The sequence below is a fragment of the Schistocerca americana genome, chromosome 2 (assembly GCF_021461395.2).
Source record: "Schistocerca americana isolate TAMUIC-IGC-003095 chromosome 2, iqSchAmer2.1, whole genome shotgun sequence".
Taxonomy (NCBI): Eukaryota; Metazoa; Arthropoda; class Insecta; order Orthoptera; family Acrididae; genus Schistocerca; species Schistocerca americana.
The window spans coordinates 860,989,283-861,016,062 of record NC_060120.1 but is presented as its reverse complement, the minus strand read 5'-3'; the positions used below and the strand labels follow the sequence as shown (position 1 = coordinate 861,016,062).

Here is a 26,780-nt window from a genome sequence, read left to right as displayed (position 1 = left end):
CCAGGAAGGAGTGTTTTGATCTGGGGAATGTTTTCGTGGCGTTTCCTAGGTGATCGAGTCAGTTTGGAAGACACAACAAATCAGCACACAATTATGCGTCTATTCTTGAGGACCATGTCCGCGCCTACGCGCAGTTTACTTCTCCTCGAAATGATGGCACGTAGTAGCAGAACATTGCAACGCTTCACACAGCTCGCAGTGTACGTGCGTGGTTTGAAGGCCACCAACATGAGTTTACCGTACTCCCCTGGCCGCGAACCTTCCCGTGTTAACACCCAATCGAGAATCTAGGAACCACCTCAGTCAGGCCTTTCACTCCATGGATCCTCAACGGAGAAACCTAGCGCACTGCAGGCGGCATGGCTCCACATTCCGGAACATTATTGACTCACTTCATGCACATCTCGTTCTGCAAATGGTGATTATGCACGTTAATTAATGTGACGGGACAAACTCAGGCAAGCCAAGCAGATAACTCAACGTCACGACGTATATTCACGACCTTTCTCCATACAAGAAGTGGAACAAGGTTTACACTCCCTTCAGAATGGAAAAGCAGCAGGATTAGACCGGTTTTATCCGGAACTACTAAAGAACTGTGGCCCGGCTACAAAACAATGGTTGGCATTGTTTTTTTTAGTAGCATATTGAGGAATCAGAGAAGTTACCCGAAATATTCAAGAAGATCAAAATCATTGCTATCTTGAAGCCAGGAAAAGATCCAAACTTACCTCAAAGTTATCAACCAATAGCCTTGCTTTCTGTCACGCCTTTTGGAAAGGCTGATATTGAATGGAATAGCACCAGCAATCGAAGAGTTAATTCCTGTTGAACAAGCGGGATTCCGCCCCGGTCGTGTTTGCAGTGATCAAGTCCTTTCACTGACCACTTTTGTGGAAACTGGTTTTGAGAAGAAGTTGAAGAGCGTCTCTGTCTTCCTTGATCTCACGGCAGCTTACGACACCACTTGGAAGGAAGGTCCTTTATTAAAACCGATCAAGGGGGTCCCTTGTGTGGGGATATCAACTTTAATCGAAAATATGCTAAATAACAGACTAATTCAAATTTACTCAGAAAACAGCAGAAGCCGATTTCGCAAACTGAGTAATGGTCTACCACAAGGTTCGGTCTTCTCTCCAGCATTTTTCAATTTATATTCTCATGATTTGCCTAACGCGCTCTCCCGCAAATTCATATACGCGGATGATATCAACCTCACTGTTCAACGCACTAATTTTGCAGAAGCAGAGAATGTCCTCAACCAAGACCTTGTCTCCTGGATGAATACTTTAAGAAATGGAGTTTGAAATCGAACCCTCACAAAAGTGAGGTACCTACTTTTCACCTACTCAATAGGCTCTCAAATTACCAACCAAGAGTCAATTTTAGAGGGGAAGCATTACGGTTTAATGGCACGCCTACATATCTGGTTATGACTCTGGAAAGGATCCTAATATATAAAGCCCAATAACGTAAATCTGCTGTAAAACTGAAGAGCCGTAATAGCCTTCTTCAGCGTCTAGCTGGTACATCATGGGGAGCTGACGCCAACACATTGAGAACATCTCCTCTAGCACTCGTCTGTTCGTCAGCAGAGTGCCGCTCTGCAGTATGGCTTAATAGCTGCCACACTCACCTTGTGGACATTCAACTTCGTCACACTATGCATATCATATCTGGAACATTACTTGCTACTCCAGTTCAATGGCTGCCGGTGTTGTGTAACATACCACCTCCTCACATCAGAAGACAAAAATATCTTGGTCGTCTGTGGTCAAGAATACTGAATAACTCGTCAGTCCCAATTCACGAAGATGTGAGACAACTAGAATCATCCAGGTTGAAGTCCCATAAACCGGCATGTAAAACAGCCATGGAATTGTTAAGGAACCGTTTCGACCCCAAAGACAGCCGGCGGCAAGAATGGACATCTTCATCTCCACAGGGCATCTTGAAAGTTGAAGATCCAACAGTAAGGCTCAATGGTTTCAGTTTGCCAAGACACACTTGGAGCAGGTTTAACCGTTTCAGATGTGGTGTGGGAAGAAGGTCTTCGATTCTTCATAAATGGGGTTGGGTGGACACCCCATACTGTGACTGTGTTGACGTTCCACAAACAATGAAGCATATAGCAGTGGACTACCCCCTCCGTGCCTTCCCTGGAAATCTAGTGGATTCGAATCTGGTTACTTCCGAAATGGTGGATTGGATCAATGGCTTCGATATAAAGATCTAAACTGTATTTTAATGTGTCTGTGGTACTGTATTTTATGTGTTATTGTGATTGTTATGTATCATACGCTAAATAAAATAAACTGGACAATGTAGTTCTGAGATAAAAAAAAAGTGTTTCTGGATCAAGGTCCATATAACGTAGTTTCTTCTTCTACGTGACAGGGATGTGATCTGGAACTTTGGGTGTACCTATTTGTTATATCCTGAATTTCCTGCCGACAGTAATTCTGTACAGCATGTTGCAAATAGTTACATTGTGTGACGTTATTTGAAATAACAAAATGTTTGTTATTAACGCAAACGAGGTGGCACGGGGATAAATTAACATGTCTTTTACATAGATCCGAATACATTAGAAATATTTTGAATCAAGTTTCTATATACTTAGGACATCAGAAAATAAGTTACACCTGTTGTCCCACGCGGATCATTGCGCAACAAGAGTGGCTCATTGTCAGAGGTGGATACATGTTCCGGGTTTCCTGTACACAAAGTGCAGAGGCATTACAATATGGGAGTGAAATGGCACAGCAACAACCAACGTACTCCGAAGTAGAAGTAGGCAGTGCAGTATGATTCTTCTGGGCAAAACGTCTAAATCGTACACAGATTCACAGTGAAATTCTGGAGATATATGGACCAAATGCAATGTTGCGTCCTGCCCTAGTGAAATGGTGCCAACAATTTGACCAACGCCACATAGACGTGGATGATGGTGACCGGTAAGTGCAGATCTTTCATCATGCGATTTCCATGTTTTCGGCAAGCTGAAAGAACATATGTGTGTGTGGGGGGGGGGGGGGGGAGGAGGGGGTGCGGAATGGAAGAGATTTTTATAGTTATGAGGAAAATCACTGGTTCTAGAATGGCTCTGTGACCAAGGAGCATACCTCTATCTTCGAGGCATTAAATTATTGGTGGAAAATTACGACCGTTGTTCACAGAGACTTTGTGACTACGTTGAAAACTAGTGTCATGTATCTACACTCCTGGAAATTGAAATATGAACACCGTGAATTCATTGTCCCAGGAAGGGGAAACTTTATTGACACATTCCTGGGGTCAGATACATCACATGATCACACTGACAGAACCACAGGCACATAGACACAGGCAACCGAGCATGCACAATGTCGGCACTAGTACAGTGTATATCCACCATTCGCAGCAATGCAGGCTGCTATTCTCCCATGGAGACGATCGTAGAGATGCTGGATGTAGTCCTGTGGAACGGCTTGCCATGCCATTTCCACCTGGCGCCTCAGTTGGACCAGCGTTCGTGCTGGACGTGCAGACCGCGTGAGACGACGCTTCATCCAGTCCCAAACATGCTCAATGGGGGACAGATCCGGAGATCTTGCTGGCCAGGGTAGTTGACTTACACCTTCTAGAGCACGTTGGGTGGCACGGGATACATGCGGACGTGCATTGTCCTGTTGGAACAGCAAGTTCCCTTGCCGGTCTAGGAATGGTAGAACGATGGGTTCGATGACGGTTTGGATGTACCGTGCACTATTCAGTGTCCCCTCGACGATCACCAGTGGTGTACGGCCAGTGTAGGAGATCGCTCCCCACACCATGATGCCGGGTGTTGGCCCTGTGTGCCTCGGTCGTATGCAGTCCTGATTGTGGCGCTCACCTGCACGGCGCCAAACACGCATACGACCACCATTGGCACCAAGGCAGAAGCGACTCTCATCGCTGAAGACGACACGTCTCCATTCGTCCCTCCATTCACGCCTGCCGCGACACCACTGGAGGCGGGCTGCACGATGTTGGGGCGTGAGCGGAAGACGGCCTAACGGTGTGCGGGACCGTAGCCCAGCTTCATGGGGACGGTTGCGAATGGTCCTCGCCGATACCCCAGGAGCAACAGTGTCCCTAATTTGCTGGGAAGTGGTGGTGCGGTCCCCTACGGCACTGCGTAGGATCCTACGGTCTTGGCGTGCATCCGTGCGTCGCTGCGGTCCGGTCCCAGGTCGACGGGCACGTGCACCTTCCGCCGACCACTGGCGACAACATCGATGTACTGTGGAGACCTCACGCCCCACGTGTTGAGCAATTCGGCGGTACGTCCACCCGGCCTCCCGCATGCCCACTATACGCCCCCGCTCAAAGTCCGTCAACTGCACATACGGTTCACGTCCACGCTGTCGCGGCATGCTACCAGTGTTAAAGACTGCGATGGAGCTCCGTATGCCACGGCAAACTGGCTGACACTGACGGCGGCGGTGCACAAATGCTGCGCAACTGGCGCCATTCGACGGCCAACACCGCGGTTCCTGGTGTGTCCGCTGTGCCGTGCGTGTGATCATTGCTTGTACAGCCCTCTCGCAGTGTCCGGAGCAAGTATGGTGGGTCTGACACACCGGTGTCAATGTGTTCTTTTTTCCATTTCCAGGAGTGTATGTAGTGCTGCATTCAGTAAAAGTTACTTGGTCTGCCGTTATAATGTTTAACTTAGTTTTTGAAGTCCCTTCGTGCATTCCATTTCACTAACATAACCCAATAACAAATGGTATCCCCTAGCCTTACCTTGAAAGTGCATATCTTTTTTTTTTTGTGTTTGTATGTGTGTGTGTTGGTTGATTGGCTGATTTGTGGGAGGGGACCAAACAGCGTGGTCATCGGTCCCATGTGATGAGAGAAGGATGGTGAGGGAAGTCGGCCGTGCCCTTTCAAAGGAATATGTGTGTGTGTGTGTGTGTGTGTGTGTGTGTGTGTATGTGTGTTTGTGTGTGTGTGTGTGTGCGCGCGCGCGTGCGTGAGTGCATGCGTGCATGAAACTGTGCTGCAACGAAATGCTTTTAGTTTTGTAATAAATAAACAGTGCATCCATCATAAGATTGTGACAAAAATCAATGTGACAAAAAACAAGATCCACTCACCTCTTCTCTTTTATATCGTCCCAGGCGATCTTGAAAACGGTTGAAAACCCCCAGCAATTTCTTAACTGCTCTGTAGAATAATGGATCCCTCAGAGCTGTAGCAGGATTTTCCATGAAGGTGGGAACCTGTGTGAGCATTAATCCGGTAAAACCCTGTTTACAAATGTTCTTTGACTTCGTCGAAAACAAAAAGAATGGCGCACTTACTTGCTTTGCTGGAAATGCGGCTTCACTTTGACTGAAAGACGTTAACAGACCACGGTAAAGCGATCCATAGAAATTCTCGTTTAAGGAATCAGCGTTGCCTTCGACGATGTTTCCGAGAATTTCAATGGCCTCTGGCCTCCTCAAGGGGTGTTCTGTGTAGTTTTTCTGAAATATAAACAGTGACAGCTTTGTATAACTCTGACACTGCTTCCATATTTTAAGTTGAAATCATTGTGGATGTAGATCTGCTCACATTAGTCGTCATCGATGTTACTATTCGTGTATGCGTCTGTCATCTACGGAACCATACGACACACGATCTTTAGAGTTGATTGTAGTGTATCTGTGTCATGGAAGCACACGATAACTGGGCCTGTGTTCATGTATAAAGTTGCATCTTTTGACTCAACTTCCACTAGTTCTAGAAGTATGTAAGAGTAACTGTGAAACATACTATAGAAATAGACAGAACCAATTCGAAATCTGCTCTAGGAAGTAGTTGTCCTGGGTGATTCCCGAGCCAAGTTAATCGCATTGTGGTCACTTGGTTTCGGGGAGACATTCCACCTTAATGTTTTCAGTCGAGTTGCAAAGCACACAAGTGTGCGACTTGCAACACTCCTCTGTCTTGTATCTGTGATTATTTTGCTGTCATCAAAAGTATCTTACGCGTTACACCAGGCAGCTGACGCCACAAAGAAATTATTGACCAATGTTTCAGACCACGTGACCGTTTGCACGTGGCACTAATGTTAGCTTACCTCTTGCTTTCAACTGACGTGGAACCAGCGGAACAGACTACTCCATGATTGACTGCTGGGATACGGTTGTACGGCTTGTGTGCCAGTTCTACAACATCAATACCATTTTACTAATTCAACAAGACGTCAAATAACTGTTTGCAAATGAGTAAAAAGTCACTCTTCAATGAGCTCATTAGGACGTACTTTATTAAATAATCTGACTATAACATTCGTAATATAGGAAAGGTTATGAACAGCCCAAGTTATTTAGTGCTTTTTTAGACTGTCACGAACAATGTCCCAGAAAGTTCGTCATGGGGTGCGCGTCTCCTGGCAGCAGTGAGACCGCGTGTTGAGGGGAATCTGCGACCAATGGAGACAAGTCACTTAGTAAGAAAGTGATTCGTTCCGCATTGTGCATTAATAGTATGTTTTTAACATGTGTGGATTACACTGAGGTGACAAAAGTCATGTGATACGTCCTAATACTGTGTCAGACCTCTTTTTGCCTGACGTAATGCCGCAAAAAAATGATTCAAATGGCTCTGAGCACTATGGACTTAACTTCTGTGGTCATCATTCCCCTAGAACTTAGAACTACTTAAACCTAACTAACCTAAGGACATCACACACATCCATGGCCGAGGCAGGATTCGAACCTGCGATCGCAGCGAGCGCACAGTTCCAGACTGTAGCGCCTAGAACCGCTCGGCCACTCTGGCCGGCTCGTAATGCCGCAACTCAACATGACGTGGACTCAACAAGTCGTTGGAAGCCCTTTACGGAAATACCGAGCCTTGCTGTCTCTATAGCCCTCCATAATTGCGAAAGTATTGATGGTTCAGGATTTTCTGCACAAACTGAACTCTCGATTATTTCTCACAAACGTGCGATGTGATTCATGTCGGGCGGTCTGGGTGGCAAAATTATCCAGAATGTTCTTCAAACCAATCGCGAACAATTATGGCCGGTGACATGGTGCATTGTCATCCATAAAAATTCCTTCATTGTTTGGGAACATAAAATGCATAAATGGCTGCAAGTGGTCTCCAAGTAGCGGGACATAACCATTTCCACTCAGTGATCGGTTCAATTGGAACAGAGGATCCAGTGCATTCCATGTAAACACAGCCCACGCCATTATGCGGCCGCTACCAGCTTGCACAGTGCCTTGCTGACAACTTCGGTCCAGGCTACATGGGGTCTGCGACACACTCGAACTCTGCCATCAGCTCTTACCAAGTGAAATCGGAACGAGAGGCGCTGCAGGTGATGTCGTGCTGTTAGTAAAGACACTCGGTCGTCTGCTGCCACAGCCCATTAACACCAGATCTTCCACACTCTCCTAACGGAAGCGTTCGCCGTACGTCCTACTTTGATTGCTGCCGTTATTTCACGCAGTTTTGCTTGTCTATTAGCACTGACAACTCTGCGCAAACGCCTCTGCTCTCTGTCGGTAAATGAAGGCCTAGAACGCTGCGTTGTCCGTGATGGGAGGTAATGCCTGAAATTTGGTATCTTCGGCACGCTCTTGACACTGTGGATCCGAAATGGAATGTCCCATGCGTCTAGATCCAACTACGATTCCGCGTTCAGAGTCTGTTAATTCTCGTCGTTCAGCCATAATCACGTCGGAAAGCTGTTCACATCAATCACGAAGTGCAAATGACAGCTTTGCCAATGGTTCAAATGGCTCTAACCACTACGGGACTTAACAACTGAGGTCATAAGTCCCCTAGACTTACAACTACTTAAACCTAACTAACTTAAGGACAGCACACACATCCATACCCGAGAAAGGATTCGAACCTGCGACCGTAGCAGCAGCGCGGTTCCGGACTGAAACGACTTGAACTGCTCGGCCACAGCGGTCGGCGCTCTGAAAATGCACTGCTTTGTTATACCTTGTGTACGGGATAGGACCGCCATCTCTATGTGTGTGTTCTGTCACCTCAGCGTATTTTGCCTGTGGACTATACTTCGTTGATCGTTTAAGCACTTGGCACCGTGATTTTGGTTTTGTTGTTTTAACCAATGCCAATGTCGTAAATTTTCGGTGGATTATGGAAAAAGCGAGAGAATTCCAGAAAGATGTGTACCTCTGCTTTATTGACTACGCCAAAGCCTTTGACTGCGTCGATCACAACAAATTATGGAACGTACTGTAAAACATGGGTGTACCAGATCACCTCATTCATCTGATACGGAGTTTATACCTTGACCAAGAAGCCACGGTGAGAACTATGTTTGGAACAACGAAATGGATAAAGATTCAGAAAGGGGTCCGGCAAGGCTGCATACTGTCACCGTACTTATTCAATCTGTATGCAGAACATGTCATGAGGAATGCGAGGCTAGATGAAGGAGAAACAGGATTTAAAATAGCTGGAATAAATGTAAACAACCTCAGGTACGCGGATGATACGATCCTATTGGCAGAAAGTGAAGAAGATTTGAGAACACTCTTACTGAAGGCGAAAGACGAAAGTGAAAAGGCTGGTCTTATGCTGAATGTGAAGAAAACGAAAATTATGGCAACTACACCTACCAGTTCGTGGGATATAGCAGGAGAAACCATGGAGGTAGTGACCACATTCAGTTATCTCGGTTCCCAGATCTCTGCTGACGGTGACTGCAGCCATGAAATCCGGAGACGCCTGTTGCTCGGTAGACAGGCGATGTCAAACCTTGACAAGGTTATAAGGTCCAGAGATGTAACACTAGCAGGAAAGATCCGTATTGTGAGGGCTATGGTCTTTCCAGTTGTGATGTATGGATGTGACACCTGGACCATTAGAAAGGCTGAACGGCGAAGAATTGACTCCTTCGAATTGTGGTGTTGGAGGAAACTTCTTAGAGTTCCATGGACTGCAAAGAGAACCAACAGATCAATATTGGAGCAAATTAAACCAGATTTCTCCCTGGAAGGTCTAATCTTAAAACAAAAGCTGACCTACTCTGGACACACAATGCGAAGGCATGCCTCACTGGAAAAAACATTAATGCTGGGGAAGATTGAAGATTGAAGAGGACGTCAGAGGATGAGATGGATCGATGGCATCACAGAAGCAATGTGTTCCAACCTGGAAGGTCTACGGGAGAAAGTGCAAGACAGGAAAAAGTGGCGTGATTTGGTTCATGGGGACACGAAGAGTCGGAACCGACTAAACGAATAGGGAGAGAGAGAGAATGTCGTAAATAAAATAATTGGAATTCATGTTAAATTTGACCACGTCACTTAATACACTGCTTGACAATTGCTAAAGAACAGGGACAAAGTTGGGCAGGATTAATCACAGGCAGGGATGGACCACTTAAAATTCAGTACATACTTAATACAGATGGAGTGGTAGAATGAGATTTTCACCTTGCAGCGGTGTGTGCTCTGATATGAAACTTCCTGGCAGATTAAAACTATGTGCCGGACCGAGACTCGACCTCGGGACCTTTGCCTCTCGCGGGCAAGTGCTAGGAGTGTTAGTTCTGCAAGGTTCGCAGGAGAGCTTCTGTGAAGTTTGGAAAGTAGGAGGCGAGGTACTGGCGGAAGTAAAACTGTGAGGACGGGGCGTGTGTCGTGCTTGGGTAGCTCAGATGGTGGAGCACATGCCCGCGAAAGGCAAAGGTCCCGAGTTGAGACTCGATCCGGCACAGAGTTTTAATCTGCCAGGAAGTTTCAGATGGAATGGTATATTTAATATAATGTACAGGTTTCGCCATATGGGAAAGCAGGATAACAGACATAAAGAACGTGAATGTTTGGCAGAGGTGAGACTCCAAACATTAAGCTCGATATCGGACTCTCAATTAGGAATATGCCCCCTCTCGGGCACTAATAGATATTGTTGTTGATACTAGCTACCAAACTGTTGCGGAACCCGTTCCGGTTCACGGCAGTTCTCAGTTTTTGCATGTTTCGGAGAGGAGGTGTTCGTTGAGAAAAACGTCTGCCTAAAGCATTCCAGGCAGGCTCTATAGGGTTTAGATCCGGGGAGTATGCAGGCCACTCCATACTTTCCTGGGGAGTATACAGGCGAACTCATACGTTCAGTATCTTCACATTCCAATGTGTGCGGCACCTCATCGGTCCTGTGTAGGTGGGCATCCTCGTCCGTGAACAGAAAGGCGGGACCTACGGCGCCTCTAAACAGACAGACATGATTCAGAATAATCTCCCTACAATACCGCTGTGCTGTAACGGTACTCCTCGCAAAGATACGCAGCGGTGTTTCGCCATTGCGCATAATGCCTGCCCATATCGTAATGCCTACGCCATACCAATGATGTTCATGAACATTCTGTAGTGCGTAACATGTTCACCTCTCTTTCTCCACACTCTCTGGTGGCCAGAATCTCTTACCACAGTGAAGCGGGATTCGTCGGAGAACATCACTCTTACCCCAATCAACATGCTCACTACACCAACGAACTCTATGTCGATGATGATGTGGATGAAATGGGATGTACTTAACAGGCTTCCGAGCATGAAAACCAGACTGATTTAACTCCTGTGAAATGGTACTGGCAGAGACACGTGTACCGGTAGCGGTTGCAAGATCTGCAGCTATGTGCCTAGGAATGAGATGTCTGTTCCTTTTTGCAGCTAGGTATTGATCCTCTTGCGGTATGGTGATCCGTCTGTGACGACCGGTATGCTTTCGCATAGCATTTCCACCTTCAGCGGCCTTTCTGATTCTCGAGATGTCAGTTTTGAACACATCCATTTCAGTGGCCGCAGTTGAGACACTTTTACCGGCTTCGAGCTGTCTAACTCTGCTCGTCCACGATCGTAATTACTCAAATGGCTACCGAATGGTACCTGTAGGAAGATACCCTGTACCACTACTAATCATTTCCTTTTCTGTTCCACTGGCAAACAGAGCGAGGGTAAAACGACTGCCTTAAGCATTCACACGAGCCCTAATCTCTCTGATCTTATCTTTATGGTCCTACGCGAAACGTATGTTGGCGGCTGTAGAATAGCTCTGCAGTCAGCCTCAAATGCTGGTTCTCTAAATTTTCTCAATAGTACTCCTCGAAAAGAACGCCGCCTTCCCTTCAAAGATTTCCATTTGAGTTCACAAAGCGTCTGCGTAATACTTGGGTGTTGTTCGAACCTACCGGTAACAAATCTATCAGCCCGCCTCTGGATTCCCTCGATGATTTCCTTTAATCCGACCTAATGTGGAGTCCAAACACTCGAACAGTACTCAACAAGGGGTCATAATAGTGTCCTATATGCGATTCCATTACAAATGAACCAAGATTTCCTAAATTCGCTTAATAAATCGAAGTTGACCATTCGACTTCCCTAATACAGTCCTTACATGGTAATTCCAGTTCATTTTGGTTTGCGACGTTGTCCCTACATATTTGATCGACATGTCTGTGTCAAGCGGCACATTACTAATAAGTTATCCGAATATTATGGGCTTGTTTTTCCTAGTCCTCTGCATTAACTTACATTTTTCTACATTTAGAGCTAGCTGCCGTTCAGCACACAAACTAGAAATTTTGTCTAAGTCATCTTATATCCCTTGACAGTCACTCAACGACGATATCTTTCCATACACCACTGCGTTATCAAATGTTTCAAATGGCTCTGAGCACTATGGGACTTAACATCTGAGGTCATCAGTCCCCTAGACTTAGAAATACTTAAACTTGACCAACCTAAGGACAGCACACACGTCCATGCCCGAAGCAGGATTCGAACCTGCGACCGTAGCAGCAGTGCGGTTCCGGACTGAAGCGTCTAGAACCGCATGGCTACACCGGCTGGCACTGCGTTATCAGCAAACTGCTGCAGACTGCTGTTTACCCTGTCCGGCAGATCAGTTATATGTATAGGAATTAACAGCGGGCCCATCACACTTCCCTGGAGAACTCCTGACGAGACTCCTGTCTCTGATGAACACTCGCCGTGGAGGACAACGTACTGGGTTCTGTTACTTAAGAAGTCTTCGAGCCACTCACATACCTGGGAACCTAATCTGTATGCTTGTACTTTCATTAAGAGTCGTCAACGGAGCACCGACGGAAGTCAAGGAATATGGAATCCATTTGTTACCTTTCATCCATAGTTCGCAGGAGTTCATGTGAGAAAAGAGCAAGCTGAGTTTCGCACCAGCGATGCTTTCTAAAACCGTGCTGATTTGTGGACACCGGCTTTTCCCTCTCAAGGAAATTTATTAAATTCGAATTGAGAATATGTTGAAGGATTCTGCAGCAAACTCATATTAAAGATATTGGCCTGTAATCTTGCAGGTCCGTTTTTATACTCATATACATGATTCACTTGTGCTTTTTTCCGGTCGGTTGGGACTTTGCGCTGGGCGAGAGATTCGCGATAAATGTTCCATAACAAACTTCGTCAAACATCGTTCTTCATGAAGTGTCGAATGCGTACAGAGCGTTCGTACACAGGCTCCGCTGCAGCTAACACGCCCCGCCCTCTACATTTCCATTTACTGTCATTGGTCGGGTGCTCTGTCCCAATTGTCGGTTGTTTCTTAGTTGTTGTCAGTTTTCCCTTAGCAAGTGTCAGTTGTTCCTTAGGAACTGTCAATCAGTGTAGTTTGGCTAAGGATGAGCGTTCAAGTGACGTACAGTAACAGTCAAAAAAATGGTTCGAATGGCTCTGAGCACTATGGGACTCAACAGCCGAGGTCATCAGTCGCCTAGAACTTAGAACTAATTAAACCTAACTAACCTAAGGACAACACACACATCCATGCCCGAGGCAAGATTTGAACCTGCGACCGTAGTGGTCGCTCGGCTCCAGACTGTAGCGCCTAGAACCGCACTGCCACTCCGGCCGACCACCGATAATTAGCTCAGCAATGTTCTTAAATGTAGAGGATAGATGTGCATTCCTGGAAAGAGTGTAATTGAATTTGGTAGACTTCCTTATCCAAGAGTTTGACTCCGTCTGCCGTTCACGCATTTCTTAGACTGAAGGCATGCAAAAGATGATTTTGCACTATTTTGTGTCTTCTAAAGTGCAGGGTGTCCGGGTTAACATAAAATAACATAAAATTTAATAACTTGAGAAGTGACTGAGATATTTATTGATGGTATGAATCTACAAGTACAGTAAATCAATATGTCTTTTTACACACCCAGTTCAAGTCGATAAGAGTGCCATTAGTTGCGCGACAGACATGTAATCTGTATTCCACTTCCCTCCAAGATTTTTGCAACATTGCAGGCGTAACATTTAGGACAGCTGCGCAAATGCGATGTTGTAGATCTGGTAGATCGCGAACTGGTGTCTGGACAACTTGTTTCTTGATAAACCCCCACAGAAAAGAAATCAAGCGACGTAATATCTGGGTTTCTAGGGGGTCAAGCACTCGATCGACTACGTGTTGAGAGAGCACATCATGAGGAAGTTATGGCACAGCATACAGCTCTAATATGCCTACGTACATCGTTGGATTAACTGTAGTTTCCGCGAAGAAGAATGGCTTATAACCCTGTCCTTCAGCATTACATGCCATATTTTGAGTTACCACAATTGTAGAAGCAAACCGCCAATAAATACACTACTGGCCATTAAAATTGCTACACGAAGAAGAAATGCGGTTGATAAAAGGGTATTTATTGGACAAATATATTATGCTAGAACTAATATGTGATTACATTTTCACGCAATTTGGGTGCATAGATCCTGAGAAATCAGTACCCAGAACAACCACCTCTGGCCGTAATAACGGCCTTGATACGCCTGGGCATTGAGTCAAAGAGAGCTTGGATGGCGTGTACAGGTACAGCTGTCCATGCAGCTTCAACACGATATTACAGTTCATCAAGAGTAGTGACTGGCGTATTGTGAGGAGCCAGTTTCTCGGCCACCATTAACCAGACGTTTTCAATTGGTGAGAGATCTGGAGAATATGCTGGCCAGGGCAGCAGTCGAACATTTTCTGTATCCAGAAAGGCCCGTACAGGACCTGCAACATGTGGTCGTACATTATCCTGCTGAAATGTAGGGTTTCGCAGGGATCGAATGAAGCGTACAGTCACGGGTCGTAACACAGCAGAAATGTAACGTGAATGTGAACAAGAGGTGACTGAGACGTGTAACCAATGGCACCCCATACCATCGCGCCGGGCGATGACGAATACACGCTTCCAATGTGCGTTCACCGCGATGTCGCCAAACACGGATGCGATCATCATCATGCTGTAAACAGAACCTGGATTCATCCGAGAAAATGACGGTCTGCCATTCGTGCACCCAGGTTCGTCGTTGAGTACACCATCGCAGGCGCTCCTGTCTGTGATGCAGCGTCAACGGTAACGGCAGCCACGGTCTCCGAGCTGATAGTCCATGCTGCTGCAAACGTTGTCGAGCTGTTCGTGCAGAAGGTTGTTGTCTTGCAACGTCCCCATCTGTTGACTCAGGGATCGACACGTGGCTGCACGATCCGTTACAGCATTGCGGATAAGATGCCTGTCATCTCGACTGCTAGTGATTAGAGGCCGTTGGGATCCAGCACGGCGTTCCGTATTACCCTCCTGAACCCATCGATTCCATATTCTGCTAACAGTCATTGGGTCTCAACCAACGGGAGCAGCAAAGTCGCGATACGATAAACCGCAATCGCGATAGGCTACGATCCGACCTTTATCAAAGTCGGAAACATAATAGTACGCATTTCTGCTCCTTACACAAGGCATCACAACAACGTTTCACCTGGCAACGCCGGTCAACTGCTGTTTGTGTATGAGAAATCGGTTGGAAACTTTCCGCATGTCAGCACGTTGTAGGTGTCGCCACCGGCGCCAACCTTGTGGGAATGCTCTGAAAAGCCAATCATTTGCATATCACAGCATCTTCTTCCTGTTGGTTAAATTTCGCGTCTGTAGCACGTCATCTTCGTGGTGTAGCAATTTTAATGGCCAGTAGTGTATCTCAATTACTTCTTAAGTTATTGCATTTTATTTTATATGTTTAACGCAATTGCTAGAGGGGGTTGCAGGGAGAAAAGGAAGCATACCCGACCCCCATATAGACTACCATAGTTTGAGGAACCATGCGGAGGGAACAAGGCCCACCTGGGTCCTGCAGTGCAGGCACCTTAACCTGTGCTTCATCTACATCTACATCTACATCTATACTCCGTAAGCCACCTTACGGTGTTTAGTGGAGGGTACTTTTTTCACCATTGGCACTTCCCCTTCCCTGTACTAGTCACGTACGGTTCAAGGGAAGACCTATTACTGGTACGTGTTCATGTGGGCTCGAGTCTGTCTAGTTTTATCTTCGTGGTCTTTTCGCGAGATATACGTAGGGCGAAGCAATATACTGGTTGTCTCTCATAGGAATGTACCCTCCGGAACTTTAAGAGTAGATGATAACGTGATGCAGGGCGCCTCTCTTGCAGTGTCTGCCTCTGGAGATGGGTGAGCAATTTTTTTCTACCTTGCAGACAGAAGTCCAGCACGCAGGTGTAAAATGGAATAAATATTGTTCATAATCCAAACTGAAGTCATTGTATGTACTGACATGTTTAACAAAAATCCTAACTGAAACTTTCACAAGGAGAGGAAACCCTACTAAACAGAGTGAAGTACAAAACCTTAACACATAAAAAATGGCTACCTTGCACCTTGGCTGCAACCAAACATAAATAATTACCGGCCGAAGCCTTCCAACTACCACCACTTCAGCCAATCGGTCAACTTACAGTTAACGTACTGCAGCTGAGCTCGTGGCCGTCGCAGTGACCTGCATTTGGTTGATGATTATTAGCCAGCACAGGTGAATAGCAAACTTCTTTCAGCAGCAATTAGGAATGAGTGCCATCTCTTACCCTCTGCAGGATGCAGTTCACTCCAGTCACTTTTCTGCGATGTATGGGCCCACATAGGACATCACACAAATACATCTGCACGCGACCAGATCCAGAAACAGAATGAGCCATCGAGCTACACAACCAGCAAGAGTGTTTCACTCTGTTCATGTCTGAAAGTGGCCATTATACACAAGTCTCGGATTACGCATGATATTTATGGACTTTTGAACAAGGTCGTTGAAATTTTCCTTACACTGCAGGACAAGTGGTAATTGCGGACAAAATATTGCTCAGTCCCTCAGGAAAGCATAACAGTTTCTTTGGAGCGCTATAGATTGTATCAGACTGGTACCAAATGGTCAAGATACATTCCACTGGAGATATAAGTCATGAGGAAGAAGTCACGTGTGTGTACCAAATGGGTGCATGGAAACAGAGTCGATGCGAAGATACAATGGAATGGCAAGAAGGCGCTATCGTGTACAGATGTGTCCATGACCACAGTGCGAATAAAGTTGCCCAGATGATTTGTGTATCGACGCGGACTGACCAACGTGTCTTCAAGGAAAGGTGTGCCTCTCGCAACCATGTAAAATGGCGTAAGAACCATTGTAAAAATATGATAACCGACGGGAAGCGGAAGCAAGTGTTAATATTTGTTTTAAACTCGAGGTCAATAAAAGGATTCTTAGTCCTCATAGATTACGCCACAAATCCAACTTTGGGATTTCATAACATCTAGTTGCAGATTCGCTAGTGCTGGCACTGTGTTCCATGTAACAGAGTCAAAACATGTCTCCATAAATAACATTTACTATGTAAACTCACCTCACGTGCAAAGTCACAATCAACAGGGCTCGGCCTAACTTGAGTAGGCAATCATAAAAATACGGAGAGGTCCAACGACCTACCTCAACATCAAATCCCACAGAACTCCTTGAGGCGCCGCTTAAAAATCTGTATATGCGAATGCCTCTCTCTACCATCTTAAGGGATGTCAGGTCACAAAACCAAGGTAGTAGGATTAAGCTGTACTACTTTAATTTACATTAGTTTTTAAACAGAGTTTGTCCTTTGTACGTTACAGTAATCATAATGTATATTAATGTTGTAGCAGCAATATCTGAGTCGACTATTGCTTCCACCTTTCATTCTGCCGTCTTAGCAAAATAGACTAACTGTAATTCATACGAAATATAAAATTACAGTGAAACGATGTGTAATATATCTTATTTTACAGGAACTTTTGTGCTGCTTCCAAAACTGGTCTTCGATTCTGTTCAAATGGTTCAAATGGCTCTGAACACTATGGGACTCAACTGCTGTGGTCATAAGTCCCCTAGAACTTAGAACTACTTAAACCTTACTAACCTAAGGACATCACACACATCCATGCCCGAGGCAGGGTTCGAACCTGCGACCGTAGCGGTCGTGCGGTTCCAGACTGTAGCGCCTTTAACCGCTCGGCCACTTCGGCCGGTTTCGATTCTGTGCGTGAGTTATTTTTCCTAATTTGCTATACCTTATAATGAACACACTGATTGAAGGGTGACATGGTTACCTTGAAGATAACCGCGATCGATTATTTAACAATATGTGAGAATCAAGGTAGTATATGATCTCAGATATTTGTTTTATTTGATCTTTATGCTCATCATCAGGTTGAACTAAGAAATTGCGTGCATATCAGTAAAAGTGTTACGATAACAACAGTATCAATAATAGCGTCGATTCACATTATCTGAGAAACGTCTGACAGTCAGTATACCTGATTACATGCTAATTCTCAAATATGTGTCTGCACCGAAGAGGAAACTATTGAATCTTTTGCAAGAAACAGAGATCTATGGGAACAAAATACACCATCCAACAATACTTGTTAATGAGCAAAACGAATTTGCAGCGGACGCCTATTTTTTCGAAGTATATGGGCTGTTGTGCACTGAAGCGCCAAAGAAACAGGTATAGGCATGCGTATTCAAATAAAACAGAGATGTACAAACAAGCAGAACCCGGTGCTGTCGTCAGTAACACCTATATAAGACAACAAGTGTGTGGCGCAGTTGTTAGATCGGTTTCCGCTGCTTCAATGGCAGGTTATCAAGATTTAAGTGAGTGAACGTGTTGTTATAGTCGGCGCATAAGCGATGGGACACATCATTTCTGAGGCAGCGATGAAGTGGGCATTTTCCCGTATGACCATTTCACGAGTGCACTGTGAATATCAGAAATCCGGTAAAACATCAAATATCCGACATCGCTGCGGTCGGAAAAATATCCTGCAAGAACGGGACCAACGACGACTTAAGAAAATCGTTCAACGTCACAGAAGCGCAACCCGTTCGCAAATTGTTGCAGATTTCAATGATGGGCCATCAAGTGTCGGCGAACGAATCATTCAACGAAACATCATCGATATGGGCCGACCGGAGTGGCCAAGCGGTTCTAGGCGCTTCAATTTGGAACCGCGCGACCGCTACGGTCGCAGGTTCGAATTCTGCCTCGGGCATGTATGTGTGTGATGTCCTTAGGTTAGTTAGGTTTGAGTGGTTGTTAAGTTCTAGGGGTCAGAGCACCCTCCTCTCAAAGCCGGGACACGATGCCGACCAAAGACCCAAAACGGCAAGAGCATCCTGTGGTAGCGGCAGATAAAGCTTTATATCAACGATTGCAAGAAAATACAATAACAAACTTCACTTGAAATTCCGTCATGCAAGACACCCCGGTAGTTAGGTTGCCACCTGTCGATCCGGTAAGGGTGTACCCGAATCTCGAGTACACCATGCAGCTGGCTAGGCTGGAGCAGCCGACTACCCTGACCACTGCCTTACGACATGTGGTCCGCGTAGGACATGAGAACGGACGAAGGGTAACCTTCTCGGTGATAGAGGCTGTAGACAGAATACAGCTAAAGTCGGTGAACCTCCCCACTGACTTCGGAGCACTGCGAGACCTACTTAAAAAAGTTTTCGAAAGACGAGGTGAGAAATTTGATCTAAAGGAAATCTACCAACAATCAGTTATTGCAAATGGACGACTTACATATGACTGGAATAAAACCTGGCCGAATGACCATATACACACCTATTTTCCATGACGACCAAAATAACAGCAGGACAACTCAATACTCATAACAGTCGACTGGTGATGCAGGAGTTCCGTAAGGAAGTGGCGGAGAGGAGACTGGATATACTCTGTTTGCAGGAGCTGTACTCTCTGGCTGGAAAAGTTGCTTTCACTGCCACAACATAGCAAACCGTCAGCAGTGGGGATACCCCAAAAGCGGCTATTCTAGTAACCAACACCGCACTGCGTGTAACACCCTTATCACAACACTCCAATAGTCACTGCAACGTCGTCGAGATACAATCCCCTGCTGGAATCGTAATCCTCATCAATATGTACTTCTAATATGGAGACAGTATTGAGCAGCACCTAGATCATCTAACGAGAGTGGCCACGGCGTTGCGGGGACGCAAAATCATCGTAACTGCTGACATAAATGCAAAATCCTCCCCTGTGATACAGTGGCACAAGGGACGAAAATGGCAGTAAAGTGGAAGAGATGATTATGGCTCTCTAACTAGTGGTGGCAAATAGACCGGGCAATCCTCCCACCTATGTGGCGGGAGGGGGACAGGGAACAAACATTGACGTGACGCCGGTCACGCCGAATGCGGCTAACATGTTCCAAGACTGGAAAGTGATAGACAATGCCACCATTAGTGATCACAATCTAATAACTTTCATCCTAGGAGACAGAGCGTGCCACTGGGCCATGGGGTGGGAGGTGCAAATGAGTTTCAGAAAAACAGATTGGGAGCGCCTAGCCAGAGAGTGTGACATTCCTCCATTACCAGAAGGTGACGCACGACAAGACTTTAATGTAGACGACAGGGCTGAGGAGCTGGTGCGTGCAGTAACAAGGGCGATCAAAGCGGCCGTACGAACCAGGAGGAGGCCCATGGCGGCCTCACCGTCACCGTCATGGTCAGCCGAGCTACAGGAATTGCGTCAGTCTGTCAGAAGACTGAGGAAGCACTAGCAGCGCAGTGTCGTCTGGTGGGAGAAGCAAAGATGGCTATTGCTATACCGGGAGGCGAAAGAAAACTTTCAAAAAGAGCTACAAAAGACCAGGACGAAAAGCTGGGAAACATTCGTAAAGAATCAGCTGGCCCTTTACCCTTGGGCAGTGCCCTATAAATTAGAAAGGGAAAAGATCCGTTCCCCAATGATGTTATCAACGATCAGGCACGGGGGCGGGATGACGGAATCGTGGCAGGAAACTGCTGAGGTCCTCCTCCGGTCCCTGCTGCCTGATGATGATAGGAATGACGATACTGAAGGACAGCAAGAACTACGGAATGAAAACTGTGGTGTCACCGCCAGACACCACACTTGCTAGGTGGTAGTTTTAAATCGGCCGCGGTCCATTAGTACATGTCGGACCCGCGTGTCGCCACTGTCAGTGATCGCAGACCGAGCGCCACCACAAGGCAGGTCTCGAGATACGGACTAGCACTCGCCCCAGTTGTACGGACGACTTTGCTAGCGACTACACGGACGAAGACTCGCTCATTTGCAGAGCAGCTAGTTAGAATAGCCTTCAGCTAAGTCCATGGCTACGACCTAGCAAGGCGCCATTAGAATTACATTGCATTTATCTAGAGAGAGTCTCACTTGTATCATCAAGAACGCTGTATACAAATGATGGATTAAAGTTAAGTATTCCAGCAGCTACGTACTTTTCTTTATAGCATTCATTACGTATCCTGTTTCAGACCTCACGCCACCCTGCGTGAGTTAGCGCGTGCATCTTGGCCGCCTCTTTCTATTAGTGTACGTAATGTTGGCAAGTCTGCCGACACTACAAAAACCTTGTTAGATACGAAATTGATGGAGCGGTCCTCCCCTTCTGAGGAGGAGGTTGCCGCTCTCATCAAGTCACTAAAGAGAGAGAAAGCCCCCGGGCCAGACGGCACTGTGGCGGAGGTGGTGCAGTTCTTAGCCCTACGGCTAGTTGCGCCACTTACACACCTTTTCAATGAATGCCTCAGGAAGGGTAGATTTCCGAAGATCTGGAAAGTTGCTAATGTAGTGATTATTCAGAAAAGCCCTGAGAAGGACCCTGCCGAGGTCAAATCCTACAGACCCATCTATCTGCTGGATGGCTTTGGCAAACTTCTGGAGAAACTACTAGCTGACAGACTGACCGCTCACCGCATGCTGCATGGGATGAGCAACAGGCAATTCGGTTTCAGGCCTGGGAGATCGGCATCTGATGCAATCGCCTTGGCGGCCGAGGTCTGCGGCTCAGCCCCGTGTAAGTATGTTGTTGGCATCATGGTGGACATCAGTGGCGCCTTCGACAACCTGTGGTGGTCTTCGCTTTTCTCCTGCCTCCGGGAGAAAGAGTGTCCAGGGCTGCTATATGGCTGTCTGAGGAGCTATTGTGAGGATCGTGGGGTATGGCTATCATCCCCTAGCGGAAAAATCGGGAAAACTATCACCAAGGGATGCCCCCAGGGCTCCGTGTTGGGTCCCCTTTTCTGGGACATCCACATGGAGCCTCTTCTGGACAGTTTGCAACAGAAGGAAGAGGTGCTAGAGGTTATAGCCTACGCTGATGACCTCCTCCTGTTGGTCGGCGGCTGAAGTCGCGAGTATATAGAACCTAAGATAGAGAGAGCAATAGACAAATTACAACTATGGTGCCGTAATACTAAGATGACCATTTCACCTACTAAATCGACTTACCTCTTACTTAAAGGACAGCTGGTTAGAAACCCAACCGTGAGAATTGAGGGCACGCCAGTTCTTCGGAGACGGGAGACACGTTACTTGGGAATCATCATCGTCGAATGGTGGAACTTCGCAAAGCACAATGAAACCGTAACCCAGAAAGCATTACAACTATTAAATAACCTCATTTCCATTGGACATAAAAGATTTCACCTTCCGCCTCATCTGATAAAAGTATATCATAACAGTATATTGACGTCAATAGTGGGTTACGGATCGGGAGTGTGGTCTCACAGGCTTACGAGGGTGGTGCCTGCTATGGCAGTGAGAAGAGTACAAAGGAACATGCTACTAAGATCTGTGGGGGCTTATAGAACATCCCCAGGGGGAGCCCTGTTAGTCATAATGGGGCTCTGTCCTCTGGATATAAAAATAAGAGAGCAGGCTGCATGGTACTGGGCCAAGAAAGACAACATTACAAAAGTAGAAGTTATGGGAGCACCTGTTAGGAATAAGGGTGAGATAAGGAGGAGGGGTGAAGATTTATGGCAGGAGTTATGGGAGACAGATGAAACTGATAGAAGGACTTTTCAGTTCCTACCAAATGTAAGGGAAAGAATGGGAATGAAATATTTTGAGCCAACTAGGGGATTGTTCCACTTCCTTACTGGTCATGGCCCCTATCCGACATATCTATGTCGGTTTGGGAAAAGGGCGACGCCTACATGTGACTGTGGCGCATCAGAGGCTACTCCTAACCGTGTGGTTTATGAGTGCCCCCTTTTCGATGGTGTAGCAGCCGCACTACGACAACAACTGCCAAGTAACAATACTTACGACCTACTCAGACAAGAAGAGACCTTTCAAACACTGAACACGCTCGCCAACGAGGTATCACTAAAAGTACTAACTATATTCTTTAGAGACCTTCGTGACTAGTTGGTAACCACCAATCGCGTCCAGCACTCCAATTCCGTACCGCCTGCTCGTGGATAGGTCGACTGTACAGCTGGAATCCGCCACGTGCAGGACTAGGGGGACGGGGGTGATCTACTTCACGGACTTGACAAATGCACCGATTATAACGTAGATTAGGTAGTAGTTTAGTAGAATAGAATAGGATAGTAGATTAGGAACCTGCAGCGACAATTAACTTCTTGCCTGCCCTATGCCAGGGGCATGCTCATAGGGTTTAGCTCTATAAGCCAGGCACCCAAGTAGGTTTATATTAACATTAGCACATATGTAACGCTGCAGGCAGTTAACACTAATCACCTGTAGTTATTAGAAAGTATGCTAACACTATAAGTAGTCTGCCCGCTCACCCAGGTAGTACTGTCTGTAGTAACGCAAATTAAATATGTATTAGCTGCTTTTATAATAACATTATAGAATATTAAGACCCACTAATCACTAAGGTGGTGGGTTACTCTTGTATAATTATTATAAATGGAAATAAAGAATTAAAAAAAATTCTAGGGGACTGATGACCTCAGATGTTAAGTCCCATAGTGCTCAGAGCCATTAGCCATCATCGACATGGGCTTTCGGAGCCGAAGTCTACTCGTGTACCCTTTTTGACTGCACGATACAAAGCTTTATGCCTCGCCTGCGTCTGTCAACACCGACATTCGACTGTTGATAACTGGAAACATGTTGCCTGGTCGGACGAGTCTCGTGTCAAATTGTATCGAATGGATGGACGTGTACTGGTATGGAGACGACCTCATGAATCCAAGGACCCTGCACGTCAGCAGCCGACTGTTCAAGCCTCTTCTGAGTTTAAACACTTCCGCTGGCCGCCAAACTCCCGAGACATGAACATTATTGAGCATATATGAATTGCCTTGCAACTTGCTGTTCAGAAGAAGTCCTCACCCCCTCGTACTCTTACGGATTTATGGACAGTCCTGCAGGATTCATGGTTTCAGTTCCCTCCAGCACTATTTCAGATATTAGTCGAGTCCATGCCACGTGGTGTTGCGTCACTTCTGCGTGCTCGCGGGAGAGTTTCTTTGGCTCTTCAGTGTAGTTCTTTGATATCCTGATATTCTCTGTACAGTAGTTTTATTCTCTGTACTGTAGTTTTCTTTCCATGGCCTGGGCCACCCACGGTTTTTTGGCTCTGTTTCCGCGAGTCCGTTGTGCCCCTGGCTCCTTTCGTGTTTCCAAATTCTGCTTCAATTAACTTCATTGTGTGACTGTATACGTTAAAGCCACCTATTTAAAAACTATCATTTATAATTGTAACTAATATTTTACTGTGAACCCATGTTTAAACTCTAGCTTTCTTTTTAATCCATCCTATTTTGTTTCGTATAAAATGTTAAACATCAATCTCTGGCCTCGTAACACTCCATTGTAAATAGTGCTTGCGGTCAGCTGCACCTCGACATCTAGTAGCCAAGTTGCCTCAGCTGTTTGTGCTGCAGCCCTAAGCACTGTTTATTATAATTTTATCATGTCTGTACTCTAAGTGATGATGCCTTTCGTAGCTATACATTTTATTTGCCTCTCTGATTAATTTCAAGGAGTGAAGTATGTTGTTTTTGTACCTGATTCTCAGATAATGTGAATCAACGCAACTCCTTATGGCGTTGTTACCATAATGCTCCTGCTAATTATTATACACACTCTTTTTAGATCAATCTGATGATGATCGTACTAATCGAACCTAGTCATTGAATAAAACAATCATGTACGATCATAGTCTGAGTCGGCTGTCGCATATAATGGATACATGCCAGTTCTGCATTTATATGTACATCACAAATCCGCAAAGGCAACTCATCTCTGTGACAGCAAACAAAGCCGACTAAACTCCAAAAAGATTCTCACAATCTGCTACAGACAGCCCTCAGGCATGAAACTCTAAATACTACTCGTAGACACCAGAAAACTACAGACAACGGATTTTCCTACCTACTGACATGCAGAATTAACAGATAGACGACGAATACAACAGACTGCTTTCTTTATTCAGTGATGACTGTCTCTTAATACAACAGCCTCACAAGAAGTAATGAACACGAATCCGTCATCCTTGCCCTATCTCCTTCTCTTTCGACTCTCTCTCTCTCTTCAGGACCCTCCTTCCCTCCCACTAATCCTCATATAGAACTCACTGTTACATGACTGTAGGTTGCTCCGTTTGGTGTATACATAGACTAAAATTCATAAATTAAAATAAACTGATGATAGTCACCCTGTATTTTAATAAGCATGTGAAATTTCGCCTTGAATATGTAAGAATGTAAAACGAAAATTGTTAACTGTGATTCTTCTAAGTAATTTATTTATTTCATTTCGTCAATCTGTACGATCAGGAACAACACAAAATTCAATACTTCATGACATCACTGTGACATAAACTAAATATACGTCATTTGAGTCAGGTAGTACTGTTATGAAAATGCTGCATCGTTCAAAATGTAAGCACAAATGTGAAAGTTTTTCACCAGTGCAAAAGACTAATGTTATGTGGCGATACGCAGGTAATGTAATGGAAATTAATCCCTCCTGACACAGTTTTCTCCTTAAATCCAATAACTGTGTCGTTCTGTTACTGCGAGATTTAATGCCCTTTACGTACACTGTATACAGTCCTTGAAAACGGAACTGTAGCTCAGAAATACGTTGGACAATAACTTGAAAATAAAAATAGAGTAAATGAAAACAGAATATTATTAATTAATGTATTCCTAACGTAGAGGTTACAGTCAGGGATAGCTCACGACCTAATGTCTATTAATAATATTGGTACTATTTGATGAAGTTCCACACACGTTATGTTGTTGAACTCCTCTTCGAATGCTTTTTCAACTGCCACAAAAAAAAGTACATAGTTCCACTGTGTAAATCAGAAAATTCACAATATTCTTAGCGATCTCCTAGCGAAAACCGCTCCTTGATGTACTTTCTCGTTCTGAACGTTTTTGGATGATGGTTTACCTTAGTTGGCTGACCCTGTGCACAGACATCGCACTTACGTTTGGTGGTGGGACCGGTCAGGATGAAAGGAATGTTGTAACTGTTACACCATCTTATCCTTTTAAAAACATATAACTAAAATTACTAGAGTTCTTAGTTACAGATACTTCTTTTTCTGTTTGACAGGAGATTTGGATTGCCTTGCAACGCCATGTAAGTATATGGAAACATTATAAAATAAAAATGTCACCTTTTCTTGGTACGTACATCAACTGCGTATCCGACATCAATAGCGTCACATATTCTCTCCTCGAATATCTTGAGCGCCCATACGTGAGGGGTGTCTGATAGGAACGCTTCGCCTTCTGGAGCACACCTTAATTCACTGGCAACTCTTTCATCTGAGTGATAAGTTTCCTGAAATATAGAAATCATCAGCTGAGACTTAATCAGAAGTTGTTTATATGTGGCTAACACAGGGTAATGAGCTCTTTACTGCAAAATGAAATAGTCATTTATAATAATATACGACAAAATAAAGGAGATGCTAGAAAATTTCAGGTAGTACAGTGTTTAAATGAGAAAGTTTTGTTTACATTCATAAGAATCTCTCGCTTGACGTTTACGCCATAATCTTTGTGCTTTGCATATCAGTGATCACTTGATTAAGGCCCTCAGTTGAGGGTTCCTGTCATTGAACCTATCATCACTCACTTGCTACAGAACGCAGCTTCTTTAGCACAGTCGATCATAATTTTCTTGGGTTGGTGGGATCTCAAGGTACTTTATTTTATTTATTTATTTATTTATTTTACGTATGACCTACCATCCTGTTCCTTCTTCTTGTAAATGTTTTTCCTATGTTCTTACCTTCGCTGATTTTGTAGAGAACTTTCCCATTCCTTATCTTATCAGTTCATCTAATTTTCAACATCCTTTCATAGCACCACATCTCAGATGTTTCAGTTCTCTTCTGCTCCTGTTTTCCGTCAATCCATGATTCGCTACCGTACAATGCAGCACCCCCAACGCACGTTATCAGCAATTTTTTCTCAAATAAACCTTATATTTAATACCAGAAGCGTTTTAGCGAGAAAAGCCCTCTTTATCTATGTTAGTCTGCATTTGATGTCCTTCTTGCTTCTTCCGTCATATGTTATTTTGCTTCCAAGGTAGCAGAATTAGTTTCCTTCGTATACATCGTGGCCACAATATAATTTCCCTTGTTACCTGCT

At 45.2% G+C, this 26,780-nt stretch overlaps 1 protein-coding gene across 5 annotated transcripts in view; it reads right to left on the bottom strand.

Annotated features, from left to right (window-relative positions):
- The window catches only part of LOC124595670 (allergen Cr-PI-like), a 164,810-nt gene that overhangs the window by 72,455 nt on the left and 65,575 nt on the right, over positions 1-26,780 (bottom strand). For all 5 annotated transcript variants that reach the window (XM_047134517.1, XM_047134520.1, XM_047134516.1 and 2 more), the window contains 3 exons: positions 25,813-25,962; positions 5,331-5,495; positions 5,124-5,249 (listed from right to left, as the gene is read on the bottom strand). In XM_047134517.1, the coding sequence (XP_046990473.1) occupies positions 5,124-5,249; positions 5,331-5,495; positions 25,813-25,962 (441 nt within the window). The remainder of the gene's footprint in view (positions 1-5,123; positions 5,250-5,330; positions 5,496-25,812; positions 25,963-26,780) is intronic.